General features: G+C 45.3%; 1 protein-coding gene across 1 annotated transcript in view; it reads left to right on the forward strand.

Moving 5' to 3' along the window:
* PLCH2 (phospholipase C eta 2) overlaps positions 1–23,284 on the forward strand; it is a 110,708-nt gene that overhangs the window by 33,649 nt on the left and 53,775 nt on the right. The window contains exons 6-9 of the mRNA XM_065421346.1: positions 2,839–2,932; positions 12,622–12,825; positions 14,433–14,553; positions 18,750–18,921. Of these exons, the coding sequence (XP_065277418.1) occupies positions 2,839–2,932; positions 12,622–12,825; positions 14,433–14,553; positions 18,750–18,921 (591 nt within the window). The remainder of the gene's footprint in view (positions 1–2,838; positions 2,933–12,621; positions 12,826–14,432; positions 14,554–18,749; positions 18,922–23,284) is intronic.

Below are 23,284 nucleotides of genomic sequence, written 5' to 3' on the forward strand. Positions count from 1 at the left end.
ACATACATATGTGTATACAAATGCACTGATCTATTCCATCTTCTGCATCAAATCTCAACTATACTTACCTTGGTGGGAACAGCCAACTGCCAGCTAAGTGATCGTCTTGGTTATTGGTGGCTTCAGTGGGTTGATCATTTTAAAGCCCTGAATGATGGAAAAATACAAATGTTATCTGAAAGGTAATATTACCTCTCTCTCAGCAGCCACAGGCACTGAACAAAGGGTACCACCTAGTAGGGCATCTATGCCAGCAAACACTGGTATGTGCCAATGACTGCTGCAAATAGCTGGCAGACCTTGCCAGAAGTGCCAGTTAACCAGATTTTGTGACCCATTCATCTGTTGCTTAGTGGAATGTGCTTTACTGTACCTGTACCTTACCACTTGTTCCTCTTATCAGGTTCTGAGTGGTTTCTAATGCATAGCTGTCTAAAACCTTCGGACTGCAAGGTTGTTGGCTGGTCTGTTCTGGGAAAGTTAAAGCCTATTGCAATGAAGAGGCTGGTGGTTATTTTAAGTCGGCTGGTAATGGAGGAGAGATTTAGTAAGCTAGAGTGCCACTAGCAGTGGGGACAGGGAAACCAGCCCACTACAAATGCGACCGAAGGAACATGTAATAAAAGACCATATTGCAATGCCTAAATGGAAGGGGAGAGGGAAGGCGGATGCCAGAAGCTGGCATCTTGGGTCAGTATGGCCCCAAAGGAAGACGAGCCATAAAACTAAGGTAAAATCCAACTAGAGAGCCCTGCAGTTCAGAGTATTTCTTTTCATAAGAGAGAGAGGGATTCCAGTGAAATCTTTTAAATATTTAATTAAGACTGAGAATTTAGTGAAGATGTTTTGACATCCTCAGTAGAAAGGGAGCATTTCTACTGCCCATTAGTCCCATCCCACCCCACCAGATCTAAAACCCCTTCTCTCCTGTGCTTCTGCCCTAGAAGATCCTCTCTCAGGACAAGGCTGGGGCATTTCTGGTCTTGGGAGGCAGCAAAACAATAGCTCAGCCAGGACTTTTTTTTTCTCGCCAGAATTGTAGAAGTAGATGGGGTGGGAAAGAAAGAATACCGCATGAGAACGCCTAGGCTAGGCTGTCTTTGTCCATGTGCTTCTGCGTCTCATGCTCTAATAGAGTCTCATGAGTCACCTGCAAATTAAATAAATGAAGACCCATCCCTTTGTGCCTGGTGTCTCTTTAAACGAGTTAGGCTGTGTTTCTCTTTCACTGGGCCTATTGATCCTCCTCATGCTGAGAGAAGAAAATTAACTTCAGCCACAGGACTCAATCAGTTCAGCTAATCACTGGCACGGAGAGCAAAAAGCTCTCCGGCTTTCCTCCCGCGGACGCTGCTGCCCTCTGTAATGCAATATGTATAGAGCGAGGGTAGGTTTGAGCCTTGTCAAAAACCGAACAAAAGCATGCAGCAGCCCTGCTGAGCTAGGAGCAGGAAAAGGCCTTGCTGTGGGATTGGGACTAGAAATCTTATGAAAACCAGCTTTCTTATGAGATCCTGCCTTGCTGGTCATGGCCAAAATGTAAATACTGCAAGAACTGTGTTCTGATAGGGAGACTTCTGGGCTTTTGTGTCTCAGCCCAGCCCAGCCCAGCCCAGCCAGGACATCCAGTGGAGGGAGAGTGCTTTTTTTCATGCTCCTGAATCTGTTGTGTTTTGAACCTCCCCATGAGAAGGCTCCAGTCCAGTGTCAAAAGTGCTGACCCTTTGGGCATGGGTCCACGTTGGCCAACCTGCACCCTAATTAGTCCCTTTGTCGGCAGACTCACTAGAGGGGGCAAAGACGGAATGGTCCATGCACTCTGAAGTCCCCTTGCAAGTAGTTCCTCCTGGGCAGGATACAGTTCTGTTTGTGCACTTCCAGAGAAGCTTGCACTGCTGCTGTCATGCTATAGCGCTTCTATGGCTAGATGGAACACGCCCAGCTCCCGACATCTTCCATGAGATGTTAACGCCTCGTCCCTGTTGGTTATGCTTTACTTTGGTTTTACGTGTGTATTTTTGAAAGATTCTGCTTGGCTTTTTCATCTGAGCCGCTCTTTGGGACAGGCACCATATGGTCGTGTGTGTGCACGCAGCACCTCGCACAGTGAAGCCTTGATCCTGATTTGTAGCACTACTGACAACAGGTGTAGTAAATAATTGGTCACCCAGCTCTGTTTACATAATGCAGGGCTGTATAATTCCTTTTTTTAACATAAACGGAGCTAACCATAAATGGCCTGACTTTCAATTGCCAATGTCTCAGAACATGCAGAATTTTCTCTGTGCACACATCTTGAAGACCAGAATGAAATCCTACCATTGATCAAAGTAACGGACGCCCTAGAAACGCTTCCAATAATCTCCCGACCTTCCGAATTCTGGTCAATTATTATAATTCATCCTTCTCTCCACTGGCTCCTGGAGTTCTGTTTTGTTGCATGCCTCTAAAGTGAAAACCTTTTGGACAATACAAATTAATCCTGCAGCCGAAAGACCCTATTGGGCCATAGCAAAACATGTGCTGTTTGGTTGCCCTGTGGGCTTAAAAACACTAAACAAAATTGACCTACAAAGCAGAAATCGGGCTCTGTGTTTTATTGTGTGTGATCAGGCAGCTGCCAATGGGACTAACTTTTCACTAAGCTGCCTGATTCTTATCTGACCTGACACTGAGTGGCAGGAGTGGGAATTTTAGTGAACAGTGTAAAAATTCTAGTGCTCGTGTGGAAAATACAGCCAGTTCTCAAACTATCTACAGAGAAGAGAACTAGGGGAGCAGTGGCTGATTATTTAGTTAATGAGATGTTCTCCACTTCATGTTTTGTTTCCTTTCTAGATGACTAATGTGACCAAGGAGTACTGCCTGGAAATTATCAGTCAGTTTGAACCGTGTTTGGAGAACAAGAAGCAGGGGGCTCTGGGAATAGACGGTAAGTTGTTTTTTGCTGCTGCTCTGGAAAATGCCCAATGGAGGCTAAATGCTAGTTCGAATTTGACACTGGTATGAGTACTGTATGGTGTCACCTTGCATAGGGGGTGCTTTTCTGTTAATGTTATTGATGTGGGCTGGGATTTTCAAAGGAGCCTAAGGGAGTTAGACACCCAGAGGGATGAGGCTCCTGTCACTGCAAGTCAATGGGGGTTGGATGCCTGTCTGTCATATATGCCTTTGAAAGTCTCTCCCCAGGTCCTTTTGAAATGCAATGAGATTTGGCACTTAACTCCCCTAGGCATCTGTGACAATCCCAGACAAAGTGTTAACACCCCCCCACCCCCCAACGAACAACAAATGTTAGAGTGTTAATAAAACCAATGTTCTGAGCATGTGTCGAAATTTACAATGGGAGTGGTAAATAATGTCGCCCCAAGAAGCTCACTCTCAGCATGCCCGGTGCTGATGGGCTCTCACTGAACAAGACTTCAATGGTGACAAGATGGTACATGTTGCTTTAGGGCTGATTCTGAATCCCTGGCTCAGTATAGTGGCCCCTTTATCCACGGTGGTCCCATCAACTCCAAAAGCAAACAAGGAGCGCTAGTCAGGCCCTGGAAATGTTGTTTGGTAATAGATTGTACGGGAAGGGTCTTGAGTCATGTTTTAAAAAGCAACAACATAGTATCCGCTTCTGTGGCTGTGTTGACCTAATGCAGAACGGCCAAGTATAAATTGGTACAGTCTGTTTTACCTGAATGAATGGGGTAGTTTCCAATACCTGGAGTCACCTCTTTGTCTTTGATGAAGGATGGTCCCTATATAATGGATTCAGGTCTCTCCTGCTCTGGGGACTGAAATCTCTGTTGCCCTGTCCCTTGTGTCCTCTTCTACACTAGAGCAAAGTGAGCACAGCAGGTAAAACACTCCATTCGGGATGTGTTGTGCTTTACACCCACTTCACCTGAGTGTGAGAACGGAGAATCGGGTCCATCAGCTTAGCTTCCTTGCGATTGGACATTAGCCTGATCTTATCTGAGACTTAGAGATGTTAGACAAGAAGGGACCATTGTGATAATCTAATCCGACCTCCTGCATACCAGAGTAATTCCTGCACTGAACCCAGGTTGTCTGGGTGAGGGAGAGCATCTGACTTTCCTCTCATTATGTTTTAACACAACTTCTCTTCCTTCTTACCATCAAACTCAAAAGTGGTGTGAGCAGTAACTCCCATGCAATCTGCTGCTGTGCTAAAAAAAAACAGGTTGCACAGATATTAACTACATTGTATTGCCTGTTAGGTTCTATAAGCGTTGCTTATGAAGAAGTCAAGCCTGTGAGCAACAGTACTTACACAGAACAGGCAAAGCATAGACTGTGGGGTCACCTTGACAAGAGGCACACAGCTACATTACTCACGGCTGGTTGTGCTGCTGTGAGAGATTTTGGAGCACAGTTGTTACTCTACCATGAAATTGAAGTCTAACACAGGAACCAGTAGCTTGATCCTCATTTAAGAAGTTATTGCAGAGAGACTCCATATGATTTCTTTGTCTTTCTTTTTATAAATACAGTTTCTTATGGGTAGAAAAGATGCTCTTGTGCTTAAGGCACAAAATAGGGAGTCAGACTTGGGTTCTACTCTTAGCTCTGTGCCAGACGCCCTACGTAACCTTGGGTTTAGATCAGTTTGTGTCGGTTTTCCCCCCTGCAAATGGGAGGAGTAATAACTCTGACCTCTATTCTTCCCAGGAGGCTGTAAAGCTTCACTTCGCTAATCTTTTATAAAGCACTTTGAGATCCTGGCGCTACAGAAGCTCAGAGCATTGCCCTTTATTATTGTGATTTGAAAATATAAAACAAGTACTTTGGATAGTTGACGGCGTTTATGATGAAACATGCTCTATTTCTCTGCAACTTTTTATTGATAATTGGTTGCAGTTATAAGATCCTACCTGGTAATGACTGAGCATTTGGTCTGTCAAAAACTGCTGAGAGAGCGAGTAAGTCTGGTAAATGTCTTGTCTAGGCTGCATATCTAGGATACACACCTGACCCTGTTTTGAAATGTGTAGAAGACTGACAAGTCGTGTGTACCCAGGACTCTTGTTTGCAGGCATAGCAATTATTGCAATTCTTTCTGCTGATCTACACATCTCATTTACCCATATCTTATCCCATGACGTGATTTTGAGAGACTGCATGCCTAATCAAATAGTTAATATATTTGGGGAGTGGGGATTAAGAACACACCTTACAGATGACTAGATTTTGCTGAGGATGGGCAATAGCCAGGCCTGAGACTAATGTGTGAGCTCCAGGAGTTATTTTTCATTAGGCTGAAGAAAGGATGGAGGGGGACAAAGCCCCTCTCTTTTGCTCAGACAGTGTCTGAGGGGGGCTGTGTAGGGCTGTTGTTTCCCAAGCATTCTCCCTCTTACCCCACTACCTTTTTTAAATTGGCATCTTCTTCAGGGAAAAGTTCATTCTTTAGGGCTGTCCACTCTGACATGTCTAGCCAGCCCCGTGTCCTCTAAACGTTTTTTTCCCCATAGAATGTTGTATAATCTTATAACCTCCTTAGACTTCAGAATGCTGCTGCTTCATTTATGTAATCTAGTACAGAGTTGTTCTTATCGTGGCTTTGTGCTATCTAGACGTTAGGTCTCTCTTGCCCTCTATAAAGGCTAGCTGGAATAGGGCTAGCTAGAGAGGCTGGATTGTAACTGTGCTGAAGACAGAAGTCCTCTGTTTGCCCCCAGAACCAGTGCGGCTACACGCCATGCAGTGCAAGTTCCCTGCCAATGACTTGGAGGGCCCATTTGCTCCTGGCGATCTGTTGAGATTGCCAAGTAGGGATCTAATTTATGTCCTCCCTAGTGGTGGCTTCTTGTCATGTGGCACCTGACCAGTAGGAACTGGACTGAGATGATGATTTTAGTAGGATCACTGTTTGCTGTTGAGCAAAATAAAGCACCTTGTGGGACAGGAGGCTTTCCTGAGAATGGAGTCAAGCTCTTGAGGTCTTTGTTTCACACTGCTGACAGCATCCCGAGGCATTAATTTTTCTTCATTCTAGAGCTGACGGACACAGTTAGTGTTAGCTAATTATGGCAATTTCAGCCTTAAACTTCAGCAAGTGCATGAAACAAGCAACAGGGCAGTTCACAGGGTGCCCAATTAGTGATACACAGAACCGCTCCTTCGGCAGTCAAATCTATCTTCCAGAATGAGAGAGTGATTAATTTGCTGAGAGCAGCTGGTACTATTTTTGCTAGTGTGCAATACATCCTATTGATTTTTCATCCTAGCTGATCTTATTTGGGTAGCCTCCTGCTTTTACTCAAGCTATGGTAATGGTTTGCTGGGGGAGGAATTCTGATTCAATTCTCTTGCAAGCTGGCCTAAAGCTGCCGTGTCTTAGCGTATGTCTACACTACCCAGATGGGCGGGCAGCGATCAATCCAGCGGGGGTCGATTTATCGCGATAAATCGTCCCCCGAGCGCTCTCCCGTTGACTCCTGTACTCCACCACCGCGAGAGGTAGCAGTAGCAGTGTGACTAGCCTATGTAGTTCGTTGGTATTTTTGCAGTTCCAGCAAAGAGATTTTTTCTTTAAAAACAACAAGTGGCATGAATGCAAACCAAGCATATAATGATTTAATAAATGAAGATCAGGCGTCAGTTTATGTGCACAGATCCACAACTGAGCAATTAAATATAATAATAATTAGTGAACAATTGTTTTTCTTTCAACATGTACTAATCCAGTTACTCTTATGGAAAAGTCCCTGTTGTGTTTAATAGGAATTAAACCAATTGGGTTCCACAGAAATTACTTTAACATATAGAATGTTAATAGATAATGAGAACCTTTTCTGTAGGTGGTATGTGAATTCTCTGTTGCAGGAACAGAATTCTCTGTTACATTCAATAGCAGTGGTCCCCAAACTGTGGGGTATGCACCCCTGGGCGGGGGGCGCTGAAGAATGTTTGTTTGGGGGGGATGCATCGGGCCCTGGGCCAGCCCCCACTGGGGTGTGTGGGGGGAGCACCACCCAGCTCTGCCCTCAGCCGCAGCTCCTCTCCGCCCCCAGTCCAGCTCCGCCTCTAGCCCCAGTTCCTCCCCATCCCCAGTTCTCCCCCCAGCTCCACCTTCAGCTCAAACTCCTCTGAGCCAACTGTGCAGGACCAGAAGGGGACATGGACTGATTCTATTACTGGTAAGGGAGGGGAGTGACAGGAAAGGTTTGGGTACCACTGGTCTATGGGATGATTGGAAAGCCTATAAAAGCGTTACTCTTTTCCATTACATCCCATAGAACTCTTCCATAAGAGTAGCATGACTTAGCTTAGTTTTTGAACCTTCATGATACGTCCTATAGAGTTGTATGGAAAGGGAGGACACAGCTGAATGCAACTGACCGTCTCTGATAGGAGTGTTACTACATTTTTGCAAGTCTTGCAGACTTTGTTTTGAAGGTGAAACTTTTGGCATCTAAGATGGCATATGAAGGGATTTCCCTTGCAGGAAAAAATAAAATCCCCATGGAGACAAACATCTGAAAAATTGCGCTTTGTCCTTAGTGGAAATTCAGTTTTTCCCATTTGTTGCCTTCGTTTTTACCAGTCAGGAGGTGTCTGAGCTAAAATGACAGTGTTGCACTCTTACAATTTTTTTTTTTTTTTTTTTTTTTTACACAAGTGTTTGCTTCTGGTCTGGCTCGTTTCTAGGGAGGCCGGACTGGCTGGCTTTGCATGCCATTGGAAAGGGGGAAACGTGAGGTGCCCTGTTGGGGTTGATGTCCATTTGCAGAGTTGTGTAGGACCCCCGGATTCAGCACAGCACTTAGTGTGTGCTCATGGGATCACTTGACTGCTTCGAGTGAAGCCTGTGTTGAAGAGCCGTGCTTTGGTTCAGAGCCTACCCTAGCAGGGACTGCATTAGGGCTAGGTTGAGGCTTTCCAGAGCTGTCTCAGGGTGGATTATTCAGCACTTAACTACCAAAGTTCTGGTTGTAGCCTGTGTTTAACAGCTCAGTTTAATAAGCATGTTTAATTAACACTCAGAGTCAGAATTTGAAGCCAGCGAGAACCATCATAAAGGAAATGTTTTTGCAGCAATTTATCCCCAAGTTAATTTTCCCTGCAGCTTGAAGGCCAGTATTGGGAGGCTGATTCAGATGATTGTTTCTTTGTGTTTTAATTTCCTGGGTAGTCCTCTAACTCCGTGACAGACTGATGTATTGTTTCACTAGAATCATAGAATATCAGGGTTGGAAGAGACTTCAGGAGGTCATCTAGTGCAACCCCCTGCTCAAAGCAGGACCGACCCCAACAAGGGAGTGTGTTAATTCATTTAGGAGGTAGCAGCATCTTTATATAGTCCCCACTTTGCTTATGGACTAATGAGAGAGATGTCAGGGGAATGATTCATGACAAAGCAGAGATCCAAGGGAATAAAGTCCTCATTGTTGTGGAGAGCTGTTAAGACCCAGTTGCAAATGGGGAACATGCCGCGTTTCAGTGGAGGTGAACGAAAGGGATTTGTGGAACACTTGGGATGGAAGTTATGGTTTTTAATAATCCTCTCTCCTGCACGCATTGGGATGTGAGGCAACAGTTCAACTATGGGAGAAAATCCGTGTCCCAAAGCTACTTCTCCAGTCCCTTCTTCCCCCCAGTTCTGAAAAGGGACATACTAAAAGATGCCCTGGATCATTTTGCCGTGTCCTTCAAGGTGACAAGTCTGCATGATCAACCAAGATTCCATCGCTTTGGGAAACTAATTCTTCAGGTAGCGTCTCTGTGCCTGGTTCTGCTAACGAGCGGCATGGTGCCCAATCCACGGTATTTCGGCGTCCTGCAAGCTTGACAAAGATACAGACAGTAATGTGGTGCTGGCCTCTCTTTTGTCAGCGTGCACATGAGGAAACGTGGTGGCCCGTTAAAGTTAGGGATTAAAGTGTCTGTCTGCAGGAGCCAGGCATGTTGCCCTCCTACTGAAGGGCAGACCAAGAACCAATGCACAGCCACGCCAGATGGGTTGGGGGCTGAGGCTTTCGTGGGAAGGCTCTCATGGGAGTTGGAAGAAAGAGAGGAATCCTTTCACGTTGTCCCTGGCTGTGGCCGGGCATCGGAGCCTGTCTGCATGGATGACAGTAACCCCTGCAGCTGTTCCTCTCCCTCTGCATGTAGGAGAATGGCCAGTGCATCTATGTAATCATGGCTCAATTAGCCAGAAACCTTCATACTCCAGACACTGGTGTAAGGGACACCTGTGGAACAGCACTCTGAAGGATGCCAGCAGCCCCTGAGAGAGGGGTCCTCAAATCCTGCCTCTCTTTGTGGAGTGAACCCACACTGGATTTGCTAAGTTAGGGGGGCAAGGTTTGGTCCAGACAATCTCATATGACCCTTACTCCTGACGTGCAACACTGCTCTCTCAATATCTGATTCCTGACTGGGCGGGCCTCTGAATGTGCCAAGTAGTGTGGCTTTGTCCAGTCCCCAAGGGACTGGGACGAGACTCCCGTCCCCCAAACTCATCTCACTGATACGCAAAGGTCTCCAGAGGCTTCCATCTGCTCAACCCTTGGCCAGCATCTGTTTAATAAAATGAACCTGAATCATCAAATCTAGGCAGTAAACAAACTCTAAACAATACATCCTCAAAACTAATTCTCAGACTCTAGCCATGTGCCAGTTTGGAGTTCTGCCTATGCTGGGGGCTGTTTTTTGTTTTTTTTTAAACCGCAGACCTTCGAGGTGAACATAAAGACGTGTTTAAGGACTGGTTGCTCCAAAGGTTACAGCAACAAAATTGACAAATCTTTCACAGTCCAAGTACAGACACAAAGTCGAACAGCAGCACTGTTGGGAAGATTAGGATATAGCTAGACCAGGGGTGGGCAACCTGTGTCGAGCTGATTTTCAGTGGCACTCACACTGCCCGGGTCCTGGCCACCGGTCCGGGGGGCTCTGCATTTTAATTTAATTTTAAATGAAGCTTCTTAAACATTTTTAAAACCTTATTTACTTTACATACAACAATAGTTTAGTTATATATTATAGACTTAGAGAGAGAGAGACCTTCTAAAAACGTTAAAATGTATTACTGGCACACGAAACCTTAAATCAGTGTGAATAAATGAAGACTCGGCACAGCACTTCTGAAAGGTTGCCGACCCCTGAGCTAGACCAAGCAGCATCAGAGAGCTGAAAAGATACAGAAGCCGCAACTGAAAAGTAAAAGGAATATTAGGACAGGCTGATGGAAGGCTTATGAACTTGTATATTGTGTCTTAAATACAGGTCCAGACCAATTATCAACTGTTTGTAGCTTTATGGTGAGTTTGCCAGAGAGAAAGCATCCGCTGCCCTGGATGGAATGCTAGAATTTGTGACTGTGCCAGATAAGTTTCAGATTCTTAATATAGCAATATACTTAGGAGTTCTGTGACTCGGACTTGTCTTGCAGCCTTTCACTTCCAAATCTGACATTTGGGTCAGCTTTTCTAGTCTAATTAAATCTCCATAGAGCTGGCTGCTACTGTATTGGAGATCATGAGTCAGTTGTGGCATATACTGTCCATAGAGGACATTAATTGTCGGAAGTCAGTCGTGGAGATAACCCAGTTGTTCGGTAGGAATTAGGATTAGTCTCCCAAATGGAACCTGGACACACTCTGTCATGAATGATGAGCGAAACTGTGGGCCAAAGTACACAAGCCTTAATGAACCTGGTCTGAATCAATACTGTGACATAAAACCAGATTACTTTCACACGGCTTCCAGTTCAGTTGCCCAGCTAACTTTGTGTCACATAGGCCACCTATCCTATCGCTGCTGTTATGATGTATTGCTTATATTTTTCTAGCACCGAGATGCTAGGGCCCTATGGTGCTAGGTGCTGTGCAAACGTGTAACAAAAAGACTGTATTTGCCCAGAAGAATTTACATTCTAAGTCTAATAGTAACACTGAGCTGAATCGGGTTAGTAACACCTAACCTGGACTGGCTACCTTTTGGAGAAAAGACCTCCATCCTGATTCTAATCCCCTTGGCCAGAGTTATCCCAATTAATTCATAACATTTTTTGGAAGAGATATTTAAGCTCCTGCTTCAGGGTTTAAGCCAATCTCTAATTATTGGAGACCAGGATGAGACCTAATGTACGGGACATTTTACCCCACATATGGTACTACAGGGGTTCTTTGCACCTTCTTCTGAAACATCTGGTACTGGCCACACCTGGAGCAGGATATTGAACTAGATGGACCTTGGGTGTGGTCTAATTTGGCAATTTCTAGGTATGTGAAAGACGGCAAGAGCAACGACGTGTTACCCTTCTGGGAGCGCAGAGGGATATTCTGAGCTGTTGTTCGAATCCCACTGAGGGGAGTAAAACAACATTCGTAGGTACGGCCAGGCTGGATCAAATGGATCCAAGGATCAGGGGTCTATCTCGTGTAGTATCCTGGCTCCAACTGTGACCCACACCACATGCTCCAAAGAAGGTGCAAGAAACCCTGTATTGGTACTTATGGGATCACCTGCCCCTGAAGAAGGTTTCCCATTAACCCCCAATAGGATTCATGCCCTGAAATAGAGAGGTTTATATTCCTTCCAAAATGTATCTTAAAATCATTGCTCTTGAAACTCTGAATGTTCTTCTTATCAGTATAAATGTTCATTCCTTTATTGCATCCTGCTAAGCTCTTGGCCTCAAAATGGAGCATTTAAAAAGCCTGTTCAGTAGGGTTATAGGAGAAGGAAGGCCTAGCAACTCTACCTAACAATCTGTCTGCAGTGTAGTTCCTTTCCTCTGGGGTTAGCAGCTTCGCATCACCATCTCTGGTGACCTCCGGGAATAACAGTGGACATTGGGAATAAACACAGAGGGAGCAGAAAAGCATGAATAACCTTTTCATTTCACATTATAAATGCAGATATGATTGCTCTCCAGGTGGGTTCATTTGTCTCGTTGTTTACACAGACCCATATGCTCAGTAATTCCCATCAGAGAGCTGTCGCTTTGCAAAGGAAAGTAGGGGTTTCTGAAAGGCATCATGTACGAAAAGAACCAGAGCATCTTGGTCTTGCTTCTATAGTTCCCATCATCTCAGGTACCAACATAACCAGGAGTTCTCTTAAACTGGGGCCGTTTTTTCCCCAGGTCAGGGGATTGGAACCACTTGGTGTTGCCATTTGGGGGTCATTGGCCTGATGGCTGTAGAAATGTTGTCTGCATGGAGCTGAAGCCGATAGGCTGCCAAAATGGTCAGCGGCCGAGATTTAGCCTGCAAATTCGATAGGACTTTGACAGCTGTATGACCGTGGCTTCTCTCTGATTGCTGATTTTTGAACCATGAAATTAGGTGATCTTGGCCTCCCAGTTTCTCTGCTTGCTTTTTCTTGAGTCTCAATGAGCCCGTTAGACATGGAAAGAGTCCAAACCCTCCATCCTGTAAAAGGAAAACTCACCCCCACTGCTCTCGTGAGAATTTGGTGTTCAGACTGTTTCACAGCAGATGGGGTGCAGAGGTGTTTGTGTCAGACTGGTGTGTGCTGGGAAAGAGGAAGAATGTAGATAAGGGAGAATTTATACCGAGCAATCTCTGATTCACATTCTGCTCTCAAACAGAACAACAAACGCTGATGCTGGCCTATCGGTTTTTCCTACAGGCTTCACCAATTACACACGGAGCCCGTCGGGGGACATCTTCAATCCAGAACACTACCAGGTGAACCAGGACATGACCCAGCCTTTGAGCCACTACTTCATCACCTCTTCCCATAACACCTACCTCATGGGGGATCAGCTGATGTCTCAGTCTAGGGTGGACATGTATGCCTGGGTGCTGCAGTCTGGCTGCCGCTGCGTGGAAGGTAAAGACAGAAGGGAATAACGGTGAAGTAATCAGGAGGCTCCATAGTTTGTGTGTCTTGTCTTTTAGGCTAAGAATCATGAGAACAAAGTAGATGGGTTGGGGGAAAGGTTTAGCACAATGGGCATTTCCTGTATAAGCAATGGCAAAACAGGGCTTCTATGACAGCAGTATTTATGGCCTCCTCGCTGGTACACTTTCCATGACACAGCGATAGGAAGAGGCTTGAGGTCAGTGTTTATACTCCTAAAAAATTATGAATCCATCTTTTAAGGGAGAAGGCTCTTTTCCCAAAGCTAATCTAGGCTAGTTCTCCATTCGCTGCGTAGGGCTTGTGATGTATGGTTGAGCCGTTCTGATTCCATCTCGTACAGGGCATTGGTGCACATACATGCTAGCCAGGGATTTGCAGCCATGTTGCTAAGTGGGAGGGAGTCCCAGGTATGGAAAAGGGCGTCACGCTATGAAAATGTTGTGACAACCCTTGCACTCCGCAGTGGGTCTGTTATTTGTTGTTGGGGAATCAGTCGTGGAGTCTATTAGCTTAGTATCCTCTAGGTAGCAGTACCCATGTTGTCCCTGTCTCCAAGGTCTTGACCACTATATAGAGGGTCAGTCTCCAGGAAGTAAATATGGCAGCCTGCTCAGGTCGAGGTCTGTGGATGTGGTAACACATTCTCGGGAATGAAGCATTACATGGAAGTTTGCCTGTAGGTGTGTGTAAGGCTAGGGAGAATTCACAGGAGGGACAGAGGTGCTTAGGTCTTGGCATTACTGCTACCCTGAGGAGCTCTGCTGAGAATCTGCTCTCTATTCCAGTGCTGAATCCGAATGGGATTTTTATGCTTTAATATCTTTCCCCAGGAACATATTCCTCCACACTCACAAAAGAACATCTTTTTTGCTTGGGGCTTTCTCAACTGAAGGGATCTGGGTCATCTGTTCACAACAGAATTTCATGGCAAGCAAGTGCCTGCAGAGGAAACCGCTCAGCGACCTATAGGGAGAGACACGCATGAGGCAGGGGGGAGGCAAGCCTGCACTCAGCTGCGAGACGGTGGGGGCAGGTGCTGTGGCTGGGTTGCAGGTTCTCAGCACCTTTCGCAGAGGCATGGCCCCAAGTCACTCCTGGCAGGATGACACTACTGTAATGGGTGGTTATGTTGTTCGGCAAGATGCGCCCATTACCAGGAAAATCTCTGGCTCTCTTTTTAATGGGCTTGAGTCTGTCTGTCTGAATGATCTGTTATAACGGGGTGGCCAAACTTGCTGAGCCGCATACGACAATCTTCAGAGGTTCAAGAGCTGGGGTGCACCTTCTGGGGCTCAGGGTTTCAGCCCCGCTCCTGCAGAAACCCTGAGCCCCGGGAGCAGTGCTGCGTAGGGCTGAAGCCCTGAGACCCCCCTCCTCGCTGGGCAGAAGGCCCTATCCCACCACCCTGCTGCAAGGCAGAGATCCCAGGCAGAGAGTGTGGGGGGCTCCGTGAGCCGCACTTGAACTGTAAAAGAGTCGCATGCAGCTTGCGAGCCATGGTTTGGCCACCCCCGGGTTATAATCTATGATCCTAAGATCTAAAGATAAATGAGACCTTTGTTTCCCCTCTGCAGTTGACTGCTGGGACGGGCCAGACGGCGAGCCAATTGTCCACCATGGATACACCCTCACCTCCAAGATACTCTTCAAAGACGTGATTGAAACCATCAACAAATATGCCTTCATCAAGAATGAGTACGTACCCAGCCTGCTGCTAGCTCCCGTGGTATCCCCTGGTGCGTGGTCCTGGATCCCGGTTTAGGTAGCACCCTTCTGCAGAAGCGCCAATGTGTGCAGTGCCATGTTTCCTGCCCAGTACGTTGTTCATGGTGTTCAGCTTATAGGCAGCGGATATTTTCAGCCGTGTCCCATATACCACCAACCACAGATCTCTGTCTTTTCACTGGAGGGCATGATGTGCCTCAGTGGAGAGAGCATTAGGGGAGGAGGTTCCTGCTGATACTAGCCCTTACTCGGTACTTTTTAGAGCAGGCCCGTGGGTGCTGATTCCATTTGGCAGCAGTTTTTGGAGGTTTCAAAACTTGTTTTCCTTCCGCGCTGGAAGGGAAGCCAGACCTTTCTAACGTGTCTGCAAAATGGAATAGTGTCAAAATGTCCATTTTCTGATCAGAGCCCAAGCGTTTTGATTCGGGAAGGCAGTTTTGTGTTCTGGTGTCTCTCTGTCATGTGGGGGTTAGGCCTGGGATGTGAGAAACCTGGTTTAAGTCCTTGCTCTACCTGATTCCGAGTAGAGTTTTGCATCCTGCATCTATCTGATTCAGAGTGAGCAGGGAGAGTTGAGCTGGGGTCTCCAACTTCCCAGGCCAGTGCCCAAACCACTAGGCTAAGGGTAAGTCTACACTACCCGCCGGATTGGCGGGTAGCGATCGATTTATCGCGTCTAGTGTAGACACGATAAAATCGATCCCCGATCACTCTGCCGTCGACTCTGGAACTCCACCACGGCGAGAGGTGGAAGCGGAGTTGACGGGGGAGCGGCAGCGGTCGACTTGCTGCCGTCCTCACAGCCAGGTAAATCGACCTAAGATACGCTGACTTCAGCTACGCTATTCCCGTAGCTGAAGTTGCGTATCTTAGGTCGACACCCCTCCCCACCCCCACTCCCAGAGTAGACCTAGACTAAAGTATGAGAGACTCTCTTTGGCTTTCTTCCCTCCCTCCCAAAAACCTTCCTGTCAAAACAGACCGCTCTCCAAAACATTTTGGCTTTGTCTAAATGAAGTTTTGTCAAACATGTGCTGGCCAGATCTACTAGGGATTTTAAGGGTCTGATAATCTGATCCAGAGCTCACTGAGGTCAATTGGAAATCTCCCATTGACTTCATTGAGCATTGGTTCAGGTCCCTAAGTGTGCCCTGAAGCCAGTCAGCCATCCTTAATAGAGCCAAGCTGTTCCTGACATCTCAGCCAAAGCAACCTTACTATACATGCTAGTGACTTGAAAAATCCCAGCTGTTTGCAAGAGGGTTTTGGGACACAAAAGAACAGAAGGCAAGAAAGTTACCTTCCAAAATGCCTTTAAAATGCTGGTAACTCCTAGTGCCATTAAGGAAAGACGCCTCTTTGGGGGGTAACTGTGACATTGTTACCATTAATTATTCATTTATTTATTTCTTAGTAAGGACCAACAGTTGGCTTACCAGAGAAAAGCAAAGGCATTGGGACTTATGGGTCTTTTCCTCCCCAGTGCAAATCTCCTAGGACAGTACAGACTGGTGCAAAATCAAACTAAGAAGCAAGCTTTTGGCAAAAGCTCTGAGCTCAAATTAGCTACCAGTCTGGGGGTTTGTCCTGTGTGTTTTTTGTCCAAGTCAAAATGTAATTTCTCCTTCTAATGCAGGGCTTTGAGGGGCTAGGTGACAGAGCAGACACTTGTATCCCACCATCTGCGTTAGAAATCACACTTTAAAAAAAATAATCCCTTTGCGTGTTGGATTCTGCACTTGTCCCAGAATCGTGTCACCTGTAAGCTAAACAGGAATCCATCTGGCTTTGGTTTATATATAGTGCCGATCACCTTGGTTTCAAAATTCTATGAATCCTCCTTGACGAGTTCTAAGGAGTGTGATGTGATTTCCCAGCCTTCAGCCAGAAGGACCCAAAAATAGATGCTGAAAATGAAAAATAATGCTGGAAATTGATTGGCTTCCAAGGTGTGCCCTTTACGGGATGCTGTCTAGGTTGTTAGACCTTGATAATGAACTTGTTTTGGCAGTAGTTCCACCTGTGTGTGTGTGTGTGTGTCTTTTCGGTGGTCTTTACTTAACAATAATCTAGAGCTTCGTTTCAAACTGAGTCCTGCTCTCCAAGTAACAATGTGCTGTTGTAGGTGGTCTACATAGCTTTGATGCTGTTCCAATTTGGGTGCAGTGTTACCCTTGGGAGCAGTCTGGAACTAATCTTTCCAAATCCTAAACCTTCTGTCTGTGTTTTCCAGTTTGGCAAAAAATGGGAGAACTCTAGACGTGGTCCAAAGCCCATTGAAGTCCATAGAAACGCTCTCACTGACTTAAACTGATCCAAAGATCACTGATCTGTTAGCAGAAGCATGCATCCCCAAGAACATCCAAATGAATGGTGTCATATAAATATTGTCTGATGGCTCTGGTTTGCCCACTTTCCATTTATATAGTGAGGTGGCTGATTACAAGACCTGTGAATGTCTGTGCTGGATAAATTGGGTGGTATTTCATACTGCATTTATTGAGCTGCCATCATTTTTATGGGACTTTCCATCTCACTGTTTATCACCTCTGAATGTCTTGTCTTCGGAAGAGCGATTCATATCTATTTTTTTAAATGGGCCTGGAGCTCTGCCGTGATCATGAATAGAATGAGGCACCATTAGGATTTGCCTGTATATTTGTCAACAAGCTACTTATGATTCCTGTAGCTATTACACAATTGTTAGACAATGAAATATGCTCTGAGTAAGATGAGGCTGTTAGAGACCAGACGAATGGTAAGCATTTTAATAGAACAGTGGTTCCCAAACTTTAACAACCTGTGAACCCCTTTCACTAAAATGTCGTCTCGCGAACCCCCTCCTAAAAATGAATATTTCCAGGGATTTTCTCCTTTACCTGAGTATAAATTATAAAAGCCGTGATCTTGGAAATATAAAATTTGTTTTTATGACATGCTTATTACACACTATTTAGTATTAATTATTATTTATCATTACAGTATTTTTATTACATTATGAAAATAGCAATACTCTTCCAAGATCTCACTTTCGTAGCTTGTATCACTTTGAATAAGGCTGTTATAAGACAAGGCTCCTATGTTTCATCAAGGAGTATCAGATGTGAAACAGCATGAAGGTATTTAAGAAGCCAACTCGGAGTTCCTCCTACACAAGCATTCAGGTCTTGAGCAGTCCAGGCAAACAACGCACGTTACAACAAAGCTTAAACTTGTTCTTCATAATAATTTTAAAAACAATACTAGCTGCCCATTTAATTTTAAAAACAGCAAAAAATATCACCTCCCTTTCCATTTCTTATAAGGAATCTTGAAGTTTAAATCTCCTCAGTGTGATAGATATGCTTGCTTTGATCTGCTTAGCTCTTGGAGGTCCAGGGGCTCCGTGCTGCTGGCCCCGTGCTGCCCGGGGTCCCTAGGGACAGCTCTCTCCGCCATTAGGGAATTTTTTCCTGAGAACCCCCTGTAACATTTCGCAAACCCCCCAGGGTTCACGAACCCCAGTTTGGGAACCACTGTAATAGAACAATCCTATGGGGGCAGGAATGAGAGGCTCTCCCCGCTTTGTGTAAAATACCGACTGAAAATAATTTTGATTTTTTTAAAAAAATGAAATGAAATTGTTGCAAACCTAAAAAAACAAGTAAAAATGACTTTGTACCAAAGTGTGTGATGATTAGTAGCATGGTCAAATGAATAGGATGCTGGCCTAGCATTTAGAAAAGCTTGGGCAAGTCACTTTACCACTCACTGCCTCAGTTTCCCAATACAGGATAATGATGCTGACTTTCCTTGGTAGAAGCATCTGTAGATTTATGGATGAAAATCTCTAGATGAGCGACTATTAAACGTAACACTTTCTATAGTGCTTTTAGTCTCTCAAATCCAGGAACAATCTCCACCGAACCGCTTTGTGAGACGCACATAAGCAAACGTTCTCCCCAGACATGAAAACCAAGATATGCCGAGAGGTTGCAATTAGTTTTGGGTCTGTAACAGGACACTACCCTGTACCCTGGTTGGCTGAGTCAATCCCATGAGAGTATCAGTAACTGTCCCTAGTCAGACTGAGCTGCTGAATTGGTCGGATTCAAATGGTTCTTTCTCCATTAGCTCTGTAAAAAGCTGACTCTGCAGATGATGTTTCCTGGTTGTTTCTTTTCCAGGTATCCTGTTGTTTTATCCATTGAGAACCACTGCAGCGTTCTCCAGCAGAAGAAGATGGCTCAGTATCTTATCGAAATCCTAGGGGACAAGCTGGACCTGTCTGCAGTGCGCAATGAGGATTCCACCAAACTCCCTTCCCCAGAAAGTCTTAAAGGAAAGATATTAGTGAAGGTAAAAGACCTGCTTGTATTTGCTCTCCAGCCCTCTTCTTTGGTGGTTTTAAGCTCTTTTTGGGCTATGAACCCCTTGCAGCTTCACTTAAATCAGCTCATTAGAGGTCCTCTCAAGTCACAGAACTTGGATCCAGATTTCAAATCGCTCAAAATTCCACCTGGGATTTTGGTTCCTCTCTCTAGAACGAGTAGCCATTATTCACACTGGGGTCTGGGTTTGGATTCTGAGCCACACTCTTGGGTTTGGATTGTGGGAGAAGCTCAGCACCTGGCAGGGGTAGTTCCTAGCACTGGGAAGGACTGAAAATGGGCACAGATGTCCCAAGAGGTTGTGATATTAGACTCACCGTCAGATGACTGGGGAGAGACTCAAAGCTGCCATTTCTTATGGCTGTGCCTAGGGAAGCTCCATGGGCACTGTCTTTGGAGTGCACTTTGAAAATAGCTCTCAGCTGCGGTTGAACCGACAGCATTTTTGCAACCAGGCTGTGTGGGAAGGACCTGCCAACTGTACAAAGGGTGTGGAAAAATATTCATCCCACCATCTCAAGTGGGACTGAAGAGCAATCTGCCTTTTTTTTTAAACTGTAGATCTGGCTTAAGAGAACTTCCCCTGACATAGCACTGACAGCCAGACATTGCTTAAAAATGTGTCAACTTTTTGTTGAATTATTTTTTTTAGTTTTGAAAACTGAAATTTCAACCAAAAAATGTCAGCAGAAAATTGCAATTTGGAAAAGTTCAACCGGCTCTACTCATAATACATGATACAGCTTTTCTCACATCTAAGGCTTGTAAAAACCCAGGTGTTGACCCAGATGAAACCCAGCTAGTGGGGACGGTAGGAACAAGGACTTGAATGTGCTTGTCATACCATCCCTTTGCTCCCTCCCCATCACCTTATATCAGTGAGCAATTGAGTGTCTGTTGCTCTGTCCTTGCACCCCCTGCTGCCTTTGCTATGGTAGGGTGGCGATCAGAGCATCGTTCACTCAACTCAACTAGGAGGTTCTGTTTTTAACCCAAATGAAGGTAAATATGTCTGACTGGCTCTCACTGTAGGCTTGATGCTTTCTGTATTCATTTTACATTTGCACAAAACATCGCGGTTTCTCGCTTAGATATTAAGTTGCTCTTCTGTGAATTGGAAGATGTCACCTGTATGTGTGGGTTTGTCTTTTATACGAGCTAACATTTATCAGGCCGTTAGTTTGTGATGTTGACTCTGGTGCCTCTGGGTATCTTTTGGTGGGGGGGGGGATAAATAAGAGATGACAGGGTTATAGGATTTAGAATCCTGGTTCACTGCACCTGCACATGCTGTAAATAATTTTAACAAATTGTTTGTAAGTGTATTTTCTTGCACCAAGACTCTGGCTGATGTCTTTTCTGCTTCCTTGAGGGCGGAGCACGTAAGTGCTTTTAATGCTAATGACCCATTGAGAGGGATGTGTTCCTAACTGGCATGAACGGCCCTCAGGCTGACGTAATATAAGAGCTGTTCTCTAATCTTTCCAGTCCAGAACCTGTTAAATATAAAGAAGTGTAGCTGTTTCAGGGGAGCCTGTGTTATCTATTGGCTCAGTAATGCATGCACTGACATGAAACTTTCAGTGAGGTGTTTTCCATGTAAACAGTTTTCCTTACCTCCAAAGCTGTTCCGGCTCATTTTGGAAATGTCTTAAACTTTTAGGTCTATTGTATGTGCTTTCTTACAGTCCAGATGAAAGGGAACAGTGCTAATTTGGCAGGTCTTGTGGCTTCATTGGAACACCAGGGTCAAACTTCTGTCCTTTGCTCACAGTAGCTTAAGGAGTACCTGGGTGCCCCTCAGAGGAACTCGTGTGTGGGAGAAGGGGTGTGTTTTCTCTTGCTGAAGAGGGCTCCGAGTGCTTTAGCCCTCCCCCATGAAAACAGATCTGATCTGTTAAGGATGGCCTATGTGTGGAGGAGTGGGATGCAGAAAAGGGGGAATCTGTGAAGGGGGTGATTGTGACCACCTCTGACGCCACTTCTGAAACAGAATCTAAGGTGGTAAATCGTACAGTGTAAAGCTGACAGTTGCCCCTTGTGACTTACTGCCCACAGCTGTTGCCTTGCACAAATGTGTTGTATGGAGGCAATTTCAGGGAAGGCTTCATTGAAGGGAAGGTTTGTGGTCTAAGCAATGTTAGAGCCAGAGAAGAGCTCTGGGGTCAGCTCCTGGCTCTATCTCTCACCCGAGGCACCTAGGCCAACCACTCCCCAAACTAGGACTCCTTCGCCCCTCGTGCATGGATATAGAGCTTACCTGTGCAGCTGGATGAAGATGTGCAAAGCAGCATCCATTGCCTGGTTGAAAGGAGTGTTTGTATTTGGTCCCTAGTTCTTTTCAAAGCCAGGGCTGTTCCATCTGACTCTTCCTTAAGACACTAGAAATAGTCGCTGCTTAAAGTAGGTTTTACCTGTCTAGATAAATAACTCATTGACTGCAGCTAAATTCAACATCTCTGTGGAATCCTTCCAGCATCGATCAAGAGCTAATGCCATGTGTGATGTAGCCTGTAAAATTTGCCTCGGGAGGGCAGGGCCAGTCTTGGATCAACTGTATATTTTTTTCACCTCTGTGCTTGGCTAACTTGTCTCTTCATTCCCGATTGGGTTCCTGTTATCTACGTGTTGCGCACGTAACAGGGCAGAGACACAGTAGGATGCTAGCCATGACTGGCAGTAGATTCCAGTTGTGCATCCAAACCAGCCATTCTGCACCTTTTACTGGAAAAATGAAATGTATAAAAACAAAGTCTCCTGAAGTCCATGTATGTTCTTAGAGTTACGAGGTGGTAAGTCAAACATAGCAATGTAAGGGTTGAAATAGAAATGATTTTTCTTTACCCTGCTCTGAACATTTAATGGTAGGTTTCCAGTGTAGCTCATGAGGGAGGTTCATTTTACATGATGCTGAGTGCAGGCCCCAAACACTAAAAACCAAATCACTTTTGTTTGTGGAGGTTTAAATATTAATGCAGTCATGCAGCCTTCCTCACTCCATTCTGCGAGCCTTTCTCCTTCTCTCCAGTCCAGAATAATAATGGGTTTTTAGCACCTCTTTTATCCTGGGAATCCAAATAACTTTACAGCTGTTTGTTAGTTAACTAAAACCTCTCTGTGCCCTGTGCTATACTTGCGTTGCCTGCCATATTCTTGAACTGGTTCCATGGTTCAAAGATGGGGGTTTTCTTTGTTTCTTTTAACCTGTGTAGGTCTGGGTTTCATTTCTGGTGCACAGGACACTGGCATCTCCCTAACAGATGCAATAGGTGAATCTCAAGACTATTGGAGTCCATTAGATACTTAGCACAAGTTCTTCAAATCTTGTCATCTCCTAGGCACCTGCTAACACGAAATAACTTTCAGCTGATTTTAATTTATTAGAGGCTAATCTATCCAAAGGGCCACTGGAAATGTCAAGGATGTTTTTAGAGATGGAATGAAACCAGAACAAATGGGATTAAGGGTATGTTACGGCGGCACAATTGTGCTGCTGTAGTGCCATAGTGTAGATGCATCCTACACCAATGGAAGGGGTTTTTCCATTGATGTAGGAAGTCCACCTCTCTGAGAGGCGGTAGCTAGGTCAACAGAAGAATTCTTTCATCAATCTAGCCACGCCTACACAAGGGGTTAGGTCAACCTAACTACAGATCTCAGGGCATGATATTTTTTCATAGCTCTGAGCAACATAGGTAGGTCAATCTAATTTTTAAGTGTAGACCAGGCCTAATATAACACAGAATAAAGCAGAGAGACACACTGGTGAGTGCAAATATTGTGGTGAGTGCCCTGGGACTGAGATGAGCTAGGCTCCAATCAGCTCCTCTCTGAGTTGGGATGGCCACCTGGCTTAGATCAATTAAGAGACCACTCGAAACTTGTGCCAATCTTTGAGGTTTGAAAAAACCCTGGGGCAACCTATTTCTATGGCTCTGTTTCTCTATCCCCTGTGTTCTTCACATCCTTCTCGCTTCAAGTTTCATACCCAAGTGGAAATGCCCTGAGAAGATTTCCTTGTGGCATTTCTAACCTACCCCATACCAAAGAAGTGCAAGGACTCTCATGAGACAAATGGTTCATGCAGGGGATGGACTGCCATAGAGTGGCATGATGGTCTCAAGCCAAGCCTTCAACTCAAACTGGTCCAGAAATGAATGCTGCTTGCCCTGCTCTGATTCAGCAAGGCTATAAATACCTGTCTTCAGGAATAATCGCACTGCAGCTGATATTACTTACCTGTTAAATGTCCACAGTTTCAATATGAATTACTTTACCTATGCTGCTATTCTGGTAGAGTCAGAAATGCTGGGGCACTGGGCTGGCACACT

This window comes from Emys orbicularis, chromosome 22 (assembly GCF_028017835.1).
Source record: "Emys orbicularis isolate rEmyOrb1 chromosome 22, rEmyOrb1.hap1, whole genome shotgun sequence".
In the NCBI taxonomy this organism is placed as follows: Eukaryota; Metazoa; Chordata; order Testudines; family Emydidae; genus Emys; species Emys orbicularis.